Below are 12,016 nucleotides of genomic sequence, written 5' to 3'. Positions count from 1 at the left end.
GACATTTTTTGAGCTCCCCAGTTTCCACTCACCCTCCTGTTTCTGTGGGGGTTTATTATGGAAGAGCCTTGTTCTCTCAGACTTTGCAGTGTCCTTGGTCCCATCCCAAGATAAATAATTTCTGCTGGACAAAACTCACTAAAAGGTAGCAGAAATTTGGTGGAAGGGGAGACACCAAGCTGTGGGTTTTGGGTTTTGCTTTTTAATTACACGTCTGTGATTTAGAATTACAAGTTAAGTACAAAGCTCCTGCAAAGCCAGCCTGCCTTTCCTCCTGCCTTTCCTGCAAGGGGCTGTCAGCTCTGCTGGGGCTGGACCTGCTGTCCCAGCCAGTCCTGGCTTAGGCTCCCAGAGGAGCAGAGATTCTGTCTGGAGAGTTGGCGGGCAGCTCGCCTGCTGCAAATGCATTTCTCTGCTGCTCTCCTTTGGTCCGAAGGAGCTGCAGAATTCTCCTCCTCTTATGTAATGGCCTGCTGGTGTCTTTGCTTGGAAAACCTCTTTTTCAGCTGGAGGGTGTCAGGAGCTGTGTCCTACCTCTCTTGGGTCACTGCTGAGAGAGCATCTGGCCAAGGGAGATGTGCCAGGGTGTGGGGCAGCAGAAAGGAGCAGCTCCTCTCCCCTTCCTCCCCTTGTGTCCAGCATTTCCTGGGGTCTCCCTGTTCCTCTCAGGAGCATGGGGCATCTCCATCTGGGCGACCCCGGGCAGCAAATGGGGGAAAGGGGAAATTTGGGCTGGGAGCTTTGCCTGGAGCAGTGTGTACCGTGTGTACCCACGCCCCCAAGAGCCACAGCACGGATGGGGCAGAGCCGAGTGCGGGGGGGACGCGGTGGGACAGGGGGATGAGAGCGGGGCGCGGTGGGGCGATGCAGTGGGACAGGGGGATGAGAGCAGGGCGCGGTGGGGCGATGCAGTGGGACAGGGGGATGAGAGCAGGGCGCGGTGGGGCGATGCAGTGGGACAGGGGGATGAGAGCAGGGCGCGGTGGGGCGATGCAGTGGGACAGGGGGATGAGAGCAGGGCGCGGTGGGGCGATGCAGTGGGACAGGGGGATGAGAGCAGGGCGCGGTGGGGCGATGCAGTGGGACAGGGGGATGAGAGCAGGGCGCGGCCAGGAGATGCAGTGGGATAGCGGGATGAGAGCGGAGCGCGGCCAGGAGATGCAGCTGCCTCGGGACCGGGGGATGGAGAGAGGAGTGCGGCGCGGGGATGCTGCAGCCGCGGGACCGCGGGACGAGAGTGGGACGCGGCGGCTGCTGCTGCTGCTGCTGCTGCCGCTGCTGCTGCTGCTGCTGCTGTGGAAGCGGATCGCCAAGTCTCCGGGCGAAGCTCTCCCTCCTCCGGCAACCGGCGGGGATGGGGAGGGGGAGCGAGGGAGGGGCACGGAGGGGTCAGGGGACGTTAAAATGCAGCATCATCCTCCGGCCCCGGCGAATTCTGTGTGTGTGTGTGTGTGTGTGTGTGTGTGTGAAGGGGCGGAGGGGTGAGCGGCAGCGCTGCCCGCAGCTCCCGGAGCAGCGGGGCCGGGCGCGGGGCTGCGCGGGGCGCGGAGCGGAGCGGGCACTGCGGAGCCGGCAGCGCTCCCGGTGCAGCGCCCGAGCCTCGCCGGAGAAAGGGGGGCACCGGGCGGGAGGGGAGGGACGGGAAGGGGGGCGGCGATGCTGCCTGGCTTGGGGGAGGGAGGAGAGCGGGGGGGCAAAAAAAGGAGAGAAAGAGGGAAAAAAAGGCAAGGAACCCCCACCCCCCCTTTCCTCCCTCCCCTGCCCGGTCCCTTCCATCTCCGGCACACACACACACACACCCGCACGCACACACACACCCCATTGATCAATATTTGGCTGTCTTGCTGCAACTTGCTGCAGTCTTTTAAAGGAGTAGTAGAGAGAGAGGGAGAGAGAAAGGGAAACTGGCAGGAAGGGGTAAGGAGCTACACATGTCACATGTGCTTTCTAAGACGGCCAGGAGCATCTGCAGGCTGGATCTGGTGGAGGATGCTGCGGCAGGTGATACACAGAGGGCTCCAGTCGTTTTTCTACAAGCTGGGCTTATTCGTGAGCAGGCATCCGGTGTTTTTCCTCACTGTGCCCGCAGTCCTGACCATCATCTTCGGCTTCAGCCTGCTCAACCGCTTCCAGCCTGACACTGACCTGGAGAGCCTGGTAGCCCCCAGCCACAGCCTGGCCAAGATCGAGAGGAGCTTAGCCAGCAGCCTTTTCTCCCTCGATCAATCCAAAAGCCAGCTGTATTCGGACTTGCACACCCCGGGGAGGTATGGCAGGGTGATTCTCCTCTCCAAACCCGGAGGCAATATTTTGCATCAGGCTGATGTGATCCTGCAGATCCACCGAGCCGTGCTGGAAATGAAGGTGAACTACAAAGGCTATAATTATACTTTTTCCCATCTGTGTGTGTTGAGAAATCAGGATAAGAAATGCGTGCTGGATGATATTATTTCAGTGCTAGAGGATCTGAGGCAGGCTGCCCTCTCCAATAAGACAACAGCCAGGGTGCAAGTGAGCTATCCCAACACTAAATTAAAGGTATGCTCTTACTGCATGCTTTTGCCAATTAAAGAGGCAGCACTTCATTTCTTGTCCTAAGCAGCAAAGAGAAATATAATCATATCTCTCTCTCTCTCTATGGAAATGTGTGTGATCTGGGCTTTCCTCGTGAAGCAGCTGAATCTGGTGCCTTGCTTTGCTCTGGGTGAGGAGGGAGGGTGGGGAACCGGACGCTGCTGCCAGAGCAGGAGAAGAAGGGAGCGGAGAAGAGCCTGAGCACCGGCAGACCTTGCAATGCCTTGAAGGTTCAATTCACGGGGGGAAAGGGACAGGAGGTCGGTGGGGGGTGGAGAGCTGGTTTGCACTATCACCTTTTCCAGCCTCACTGCTGTGGTGGGATAATTTGTCTTTAATGTGGCCAAGAAAAGCTTTCCTCAAAGGCACAGTGAGGTCCTGTGTCTCCCTGCCCCTGCCAGTGCTGTAAGAGCAGCAGAAGGTTGGGCCAGAAGCAATTTCAGGTGTCCTGCCTTCTTTACCTGCATGCAAAGAAGGTGAAGGGAAGTGGGATTTTTTTTTTTTCTCTCTCAGTGTAAAAATTGTTAACTCTGTCGCTGATGGATGGGCTGGAGTTTTGGGATGGATCCCACCAGCTAGAGGCTTCCAGCAAAGTTGAAACAAGGTGAAAGGTGAAAGAAGTTTCAGTCCTCCCAATTAAAAGAATAAGCAATTTGGCACAAATTATCTCAGGACTATTTCCCTGGCACACAAGCACCCATCTGCTTTCCCTCCCATCTGGGCAATTCCACTTACCAGGACTAACCTGCTGTGAGTAAATAAGGTACAAAGTTTGCAGTTAGCTCATAAAAGAAGTTTTTGTGGATTACAGTCCATCGGCATGCTCCCCTGGGCATTGCACCAGAGGCAGGATTTATTTAACAGAGTGTAACAAACTCCCTAGGACACTATTTACTCGTGGCTCAGGTCACAGGGGAGAGGACATGCTCCTCTTTGTAAACCAGAGATCTCTGGGGTTACCTCTCCCCCTTTTTCAAAGAGTTCCTTGGGGGTAAGGGACATGCTCTTGCAAGTACCAGCACTAAGATCCTGAAGTTATCCTAAGTTATCCTGTACACTAAGATCCTGTACATTTACCAGAAAAAGATCCCATAAAGTCAGTGCCTGTTCCGAAATCTGAAGCAGAGACATAGATTGATTTTATTTGATTGTCTTTTTCCTTCAATAAAAGTGCCAGGTGGAACAGCTTGGATTTGGTCCCGTGGCTGTAGATGTTACAGTAATTGCTTTGTACAGAGTTGTGGCTGCCTGAGTGGAGTGTGTGGAAATGAAAAGGTGTCCTTGCTACTGCTAGAAAGTCCTGAGTGCAAAGAGTGCTCAGAAAAACAAGTTATTCTGGATTAAATATCCCTGAACAAATTTTATCTTCATGCTGTTACTGCAGAATTAAAGCAAATCCTTTACATTTTGCTTATTTTTAGAATTAAAATTAAGGTAGTTCAGTGGAGAACACTGATAATCTAGACTAACAGTCTATTTCTGTATAAAGCAGCTTTATACAGAAATAGTCATCCTATCCTCTAAATCCAGATTAATTTTCTTCTCTAGACAAACCCTAACTGATCTTATCAAAACTAGGATGCAGTCACTTGCACTGTGTTTTTTCATTAGAAGATTGCCTACAGCTCCTCCTTTTTTTAAAGATAAAAGCAAAGGAAAAGATTATGTGGTCTGGATTAGCTACATATTGGATTGCCAGATAATTCACATACAGAGAAAGGTTTTCCCAAAACATAGAAGTTTAACTCTGAGCACTTCCAAACACCATCCCAGCACCTTCAATCTCCCAAGGAGTTGTGTTTCATCTTCTGGGTGAGGGAATAAATACCCTTAAGGAACTCAGTTTAAAGCTGTACAGAGCAGGGTGGGGAGCTTTTTGTCCTCTTGCCAGTGAAAGAAGGTAAAGCCACCAAAGCCTGTGACTGCACTTCAGATAAAAGCCAGCAATTACAACTCATTTCTGTAGGTCCTGCTTTTACTGAGAAAGAGAAATGCACTTTGCCACTATTTTCCTTCTTCTTATATATTAAGGACTCTATTATGGACCTGTGGTCATCCCTGAACCTGGGCTGGTCTTCAACAATGGTGTGTCTGCAGAGACTCACCTTCTCTGGTCTCTTTGGCTCCAGCTGCTGGGATTAAATTACTGTTTCGTATAAAATAATTCACTAGTTTATGTCTGTCATCTTTGCTGTCCCATCTACCAAGGGTTAGGAAGTTGTGGGCAACATCTTGTGAACTCCTTCAAACCATGGGCAAGATCTTGGTTTAATCCTGGCTCTCAGGCTGTATATTGACCTCCCTCTATTTGCACCTCTGAGCAAAGGCTGTGGAAACTCAGGCCTGTATTTCTTGTTTTGAGGTGTCTCATTGTGTTTAAACAGAAACATCTCAGATGCTGCACGCATTTGGGTTGATGAGTTTCTGGATGTCCAGCAAAGGCACAGAACCCCTGTGGCTGTATCTGTGAGGTTTTGTATTTCTTCTCACTTGAACTGTGAAATTAAGGAAAAGTTGTGGTTAAACCTCATGGGACTGCAAACAAGAGACCCAAATCTGCCTGCTCTTATTCAATGTGGGCCAGTGTTCATCGCATTCACTGGTCCATGCCCTTGGGATTCTTCTCAGCTAAACTTTCCTGCACCATTAGGACCCTGTAGGATCTTCTAGGTTGCCTTACTTTCTCAAAGGTCATGTTGCTTGGTTAATACTGGTAGGTTTTGCTCTTTTAATAATGGCCTCAAATTAAACAAAATTCTTCTGAAAACAATATGGGGATTTACAAACCATGAAGGTGCCCCATATGTGTTTAGTTTACAGCACAGTTTAGTTTACTTGACATGGGTCAAGTGTAAAACTGTGCTGGTCTGGGACACAATGACAGTGTTGAGCTCTTTCCCTCCTGCTCCATCTGGGAGCAGCAAAAACATCTTGTAGTTTTTTATTTCCCTCAAGCCTCATGAGAAGCTTTCACTTTGTCTCTCTTCTCATCTCCTGATGGAGGCCAAATCAGTTCAAACCTCTCAGGTGAGGCTGGCTGAAGGCTGACAGGGGGTGAGTTCTTGGCAGGTTTGCCACAGGACTTTCTGGGAACCACTCAAGCAGGTTTGGGCAAACTGCTCCAGTTTTGAAGCAGCTGTTATCGGGCTGCAAAATCTGATGAAACTGCTTGGCTTTTCCTGAGGAAATCTGGATGTGAAGGACAACTGTTTAACCATTACTTGCTGTAGTGTCGGAAGAACTTACAGCCCTAAATACTTCTACTTTACCTATCCCTCTGTAAGGCAGGAACTTGGTCTCTCCACTCACCAGACAAGGAGCAGAGACACAGCATTCACATTCAGAGCACAGACTGCAGGGCGGTTTCAAACACCTGAGATGGGTTTAAAATCCACTCTGGCTACTTAGGGGTCATTGTAGGCAAGTGCAGGTGAACCAGGCTGAAGGAAAATGCCAGCTCTCGTTGCTTTGGGGACACAGTAGCCTGCTCACTGCAGTCTGCAGCCCAGCCAGAGAGTGACTTGCCCAAGGTCATGCAGATAGACTGTGGCAGAGCAGGAAAACAAAGCTGGATATATGAAGTCTCGATGAAGATTTTTGAGACACTTCCTAGAGAACATTGCTCATGCTTTCCTCAGTTCAGGACATAAAAAAGATGCTCCTGTGCTTGGAGTCTGGACTGTGCCCTAACTTGCACAGACTGAGCACTCAGCATCAGTCATCAAACTGTTAAATCTCAAGTTTTGGCAAATATCAGCTTTGTTTTTGTTAGTTGAGACTTCCAGAACAGTGACTGGGCATGACTTGGGAGACAGCATGGAAAAGAGTCCACTCTGGCTTGGTAAACGCGCTTCATCCTGCTGATAACAGTGTGTGGTGTTCTTAGAAGTGAGCACATTGTGCCCCTGCCTCCAGGGCCAGAATGTGGTCTGAGGCACAGTTTATTTGTTGGTATAAACAGAATTATTGATTACCTGAGGATTACTTCTTGTGTACCATGAAATATAAGGGAAGAGATTGCTTTTTGACCCTGATTAGCCTATAACCATAGAAAATTTGCTGTCCTATTCCAGAAAAAGCCAAAAAAAAAAAAAACCCAAACAAAAATAATGAAATTTATTTCTTAACACAGTTTTTATATGGAAGGGAAAAAAAGAAAAGCATAAAAACATTTTTCAGGTATTTCATCTTTATTGTTTCTTTGTTGCTTTTCATGTTTATTTGCTACTTTGTCTGAGAAAAGATAATAACTGAGAACTTGCCTGTCTGAGATCACAATAAATATGACAACTGCTGGTTTAAAGAAACCTTTGTCAGCAGATTGGTTCCTGTAACATTGCCTTCAATTAATTAAGTATCAGTCATTTATGAACACTAGGCAAAATAGCAGCCAATAATCCAGAAATCTCTATTACCACATTTGTGATAAACACATCAGCTGGATATTGAGTCTGCTCTTGCTTAAGCTGAAGCATTACTTGCATTCATTTAACATCTTGAAACTTCTAATTGCAGTTTTGCTACTGGCCAGATTCTCAATTTTTCTCACATTAACAGCTGTACTTTTAAATGAGTCTTGCTCCATTTGCATTTGTGGAGTCTTTCTGACTGATCTAAGATTAATCTCTCCTTATATGTCCCTGAGGGGGACACCTCTATGGGACAGAGAAGATATGAAACCAGAGCCAACCTCCATCAGAGTAGGCATCTATGCATCAATAATATCCCACTGATTATCCCTTCAGTAAAAGCACTTGGAGTGTAAGATTGCCCTAACTCCAATGAGCAGATGCTTCTCAGAAGCAGTGTGGCTCTGCACCCATTTGTGATACCACCTGTCCCAGTCCAAGCATGTGGTTCAGGATTTTGTGAAGTGTTCTGTGGCTGGAAAAAGCTACCAAGGGAAGCAAAAAAATAAAACATGTGCAGGGAGAGGATCAGAAGAGGGAGGCTGGAGGCTGCAGATAGTTTTCATCTCAGCCTTGCAGATGAAGACAGGATGGGGCAGGCTGAGCTCAGAATAACTGCTCAGTAGTATGAAAGCAAGTGGAAAATGTTTGAAGCCTAGGAGCATCTTCTGGCTCACAGATTGGGAAACTACTTTAGGGAAAAAAAGACACTTTTACCCTTCCAACTGTGTTTCCATACTGTCCAGCAGCACTGGGGAGGGTTCCTGACCCTCCTCACCTGGATGGGCTGGTGGAGCTGTGCCTTTGCTGGGAAATAGCTCTGGAGATATCAGCTTTTGAGGATGTGATCAGGCATCCTGTCTGCTCAGTCTGGGCAAGAAAATAAGTGTTTCCTTGCATTTTAGGAGAATTCTCCACTCCTCCCTTTGCTTAGTACATTAGGAAAGGTCTCTGCCTCAGCTCCGATAGACCAAGCATTAAGATAACACTCTCCTCCTGTAAAGCAAAGCCAGACTATGAGCCCTGACTACACTGGGAACATGAAACTGGGTTAACATGTACCAGGATAAGCCACTCCAATGTAAACAAACAGCAGAAAGGCAGCAGAAAGGCAGCAGAGACCAAGCCAAGCAAGAACGAGTGTTTGGGTGTTCTTTTTCAATTGTTGTTCTTCAGTTCAGAACTTAGTTCCTTGTCAGTCTCTGAGGGACATTCCACCTTCAGCTGATGAGGGGTGTAGAAACCAAGTTCCTTGGGTGTGGGGCTCATTCCTTCCCACCCAATAGCTGAGAGTTCTGGCCATGTAGAAGACTGCAAGGAAAGTATTCTCCATTGACCTTTTGGATGACCTTGGTTGTCTGCTTCCTGCCTTTCCCGCCCAGCTATTCCACTTTTACTTTTGTCAGCACTTGCAGGGGGACATGGCCTTTTGTGCAGTGCCAGGCCTTGATGTGAATAATAATAAAGAAGCAATTGGAAGGTTGTTTAGGAGGAGAGAAGAGCAAGATGCAATTATAAACCCCTTCTGCTAGTGATAATGGCTCATCTCTGGGGATCTGGGATGAATGTCATCTGCTTGCCAAAGGGAGAAAGCCCAGCAGAACTTTGCCATTTTTCTAAAAAGACAGTCCTCTGTGGACATAAAAAAAACATTTATTTCCTTTACTTAATATTTTGTTAAGGCTTGCCAATGTTTCTACACTGACGCGGTGTCTTCCTATAACAGTCATCTCTGTGTTTTCCCAAAAGGTCTTTGTAGCCCCCTACTGTACTGGCTGTGTGAGCTCTTGGAGGGGTCTGAACTTCTGTCTTCAGTTTTACAACAGATGGGTATTCTTGGTATCTGTAACAAGAATTAAAACAAAAATTAAAAAAAAAAATCAGGTACCACCCAGCGAGGCAGGAGAATAAAATTTATTAGCATTAGTAAAGAAGGCATGACATATTCCAAGAGGAGAGGAGAGGAGAGGAGAGGAGAGGAGAGGAGAGGAGAGGAGAGGAGACCCTCATATAAGGTAGAAGTGAGAGGAACCTTGTAAGGATGAAATTAGACTGATAAATATAGCCAAAAAGAAGTTCTTACATTATTTAGCATCCATGTGGATATGCATTTACAGGCATATCTTAGTGGGCAAAAAATGAGGCTGGGATATGTGTTTGTAAAACAGTAATCTAAAAGCAAAACCCATATTAAATCTCTTCAGACATTGAGATAAAAAACCTCTATGCAGTGGTTATTACAAAAGAACCCACCTACTGGTTTTCCAAGAGACGTGAATTGAGTCGGGGACACCATGATCTCGCATTTTAATTTATGCAGGCCCCACATCCACTGCCCCTTCACAGTGCAAACAGTGAGACATGGCTGGGACTTGAGCTGTGAAACAGCTTTAAACACAAATGAGAATCTTCAACAGTGCAGGAAAGCAGACACTCTGAGTGATGGAAAGGAGAGGGGAAGGAAATGAGATGCTGAAGGAGCAAGCTATGAAGTCTTTTATACCTCTTTTTCTCACTGTATTTGTCCTGTTCTCCGTTGTCCTACCTGCCAAGGGGTGAGGTGCTCATGTGGGGAATAGGCAGTAAAGGAAGTTCTTGGAAGTGAGGCTGTGAAGTATCCTACAAAGGGAGAGAGCAGTGACCGAGCTCCTGAGCATTGCAGAGATGATCCCATGCAGTGGTACATGTCACTGCCCTAGCCCTGGACTCACTGGGTGTGAATTGGCCTCACTTTCACACTGGTCAGGCCACTCGAGAGCAGGAGCTTCAGGTGAAGTGCTGGGGATCTCTGATGACACTGGCAAGGGTGAGCTGGTGGCAGCAGGAAGATTTCCATCTAAAAAGATTTACGTGGAATCAGCTCAAGGGCAAACTGGCAATCATTTTTTTGGTGGCAGCCCTGGTATGAAATTTTGCTGAAGTTCTTTTTCTTCTCCTTAGCACCACTCATACATTGGTGGGCAATTCCTACACAACAACATTCCTGCATGCCAGCAGCAGCTCTGCAAGACACCAGACAGCCTTCACAGCTGTGAGCTGGCCAGATCAGCTTTTCTCCCTGGTTTTATGTTTTGCCATCAAACACTCCCTCCTCCAGTCCACTCTTGCCAGCAAACTGGCATCACAGACAGGGAACTGCTGGGTGAGCATGAGTTGTGAGACTGGCATGTCACTAGCTGGAGAATTTGCAGAAAGTTTTGGTCTGATAATGATCTATAGCTAAAAAATTAGTTGGCACTACATCTGTGTAACATTTCCTGAGTACGTATGATGGCAAGTATTTTGGTGTCTTGCAGACCAATTTTTTTTTAAAAATTATACAAATCCTAAAGCCTGCTTATCTGTGCTAAGGGCATCTGGGAAGATAAAGGGCAGTCCTGCCTTCCTGCCCCACACCTTTGAAGGCAACAGACACCACTGAGACTCCTAGTGCAATGCAGTGTAAGCAAAGAGGATTAAAGATCCATCTCCAGCCTGCCACAGTTATTTCCTTGCTAATGATGGGAAGCCTCGGAGACCCCAGTTAATACTTCCACAGGGAAGCCCAAACACCCCCCCCCCCAAACACACCCCTGACATGTATCTCTTACAACATGTAAGGATAAACACCACATGCAGGGCTGGTTCTGGGGCACTGAGCCGTCATGCCCAAGTTTGGCACTGAAACAAGAAAGAAAAGCTTCCCTTACACTTTGTGTAATTGTTTCCACCAGTGTCACACGAGTGTTGTCAGCCTGATGGGCAGGTGTTATTCTTGCCACATGCATGGTGCATTTTTACATACGAGTCAACATCTTCCTAAAGGGTGCTATGATTCAGCAGTGGCCATGGAGGGTTTTGGTGCTTCTGTCCTAAATGTTGAATTACTTGGACTAAATTTTGCATAACCCCATTTTTTGGGATAGCCCAAAAATCTTCAGCTGCATCTTTTTCTATCTGAAGTTACAGTACTCTTGAAACCAAAAGCATTTTTGAAACAATGTCCATCCTGCACCTAATTTCATTTTGAAGGATGGAAGGATAAGGACAGGTTCTCACAGTTTCATTTTGACATGCCCCTAACAAAATGTTCCTGGTTTTTTGTATTAAAAGGGGTCATTCTAGGTAGTCTTTCAAAATTATTCCAAAACTCACATTATACTTTAGATTAGAAAATAAAGGAGGAAAAAAAACAATGTCACTTTAAGAGGGAATTTTTGTCTTATATTCAAACTTTAGGGAAGGAAAATCACAGCAAAATAAAGTCACCCAGCTGGCTGAGGACACAGCCCAGTGCCCCTGCACATGAATTTACCCACCAGGAGGGTGCTCTGGCTCTTGTTAATGCAGTTTTACACTGAAGACCAAGGCACTGTATTGATGGGACAAATGATTCTGGCTTCCAGTTTTCCAAGCCCGTCTAGTTTGTAAAAAATTGTGTGGTTCATTAAGAAGAAAGATGTTGTTAGCAGTATTTCATTATGCAATTCCATCTCTTTGGCAGAATCTGTGACTTCAATATAAATCAACTTTTTCATAATCATTTTCCAGGATGATTTCTTAGTGCAGATTTTAATACATTAAACAAATACATTAATAAATTCAGTGCCAAGTAGAGGCAACATGGAAATATTCATGTGCATTTTTCCCCTAAAATTTACAGTTCGGTTTGTTCATGTTCTTGACTCTTTGAGTGAGGTTTTATTCACAGATAAGCACAAAACATCCCTCAAAAGAGATTTCACCATGTAGACTTTTGCATCTACATGACAAACCCACTTCTCTTCAGGAATGCCTGGAATATGTGGTAATAAATATTCTTACAGTGGTGTTTCTTTGTTAACTAACCTTAATTTTCCTGTCCATAACTAATTTCCCAACTGCATGTAGAAAACACTGGTCACCCAGTTGGTGCACAACAGATTTGTCATTGTAAATGGCATAGAAATTTGGGACACCCACAGAGAAATGCGAACATTTCTGAAGATTTACAAATGTCTCTCCACTCTTTTCTATCCCCAGGCTTCAAGATTGGCACAAGCATTAGGCTTTAG

The 12,016-nt window shown here is 46.6% G+C and overlaps 1 protein-coding gene across 2 annotated transcripts in view; it reads left to right on the top strand.

Moving 5' to 3' along the window:
* Positions 1–1,673: 1,673 nt before the first annotated feature.
* PTCHD4 (patched domain containing 4) overlaps positions 1,674–12,016 on the top strand; it is a 104,698-nt gene continuing 94,355 nt past the window's right edge. Inside the window, exon 1 of one of the 2 annotated variants that reach the window (XM_071439590.1) lies at positions 1,674–2,364. In XM_071439590.1, the coding sequence (XP_071295691.1) occupies positions 1,939–2,364 (426 nt within the window). In that variant the 5' untranslated portion in view covers positions 1,674–1,938. Of the gene's footprint in view, positions 2,539–12,016 lie in introns of both variants that reach the window. The other variant, XM_071439581.1, reaches the window with a different exon arrangement.

This window comes from Agelaius tricolor, unplaced genomic scaffold (genome assembly GCF_023055355.1).
Source record: "Agelaius tricolor isolate 1412-34295 unplaced genomic scaffold, bAgeTri1.0.p SCAF_1, whole genome shotgun sequence".
Taxonomy (NCBI): domain Eukaryota; kingdom Metazoa; phylum Chordata; class Aves; order Passeriformes; family Icteridae; genus Agelaius; species Agelaius tricolor.
This window is presented reverse-complemented; position numbering and strand designations above follow the sequence as displayed.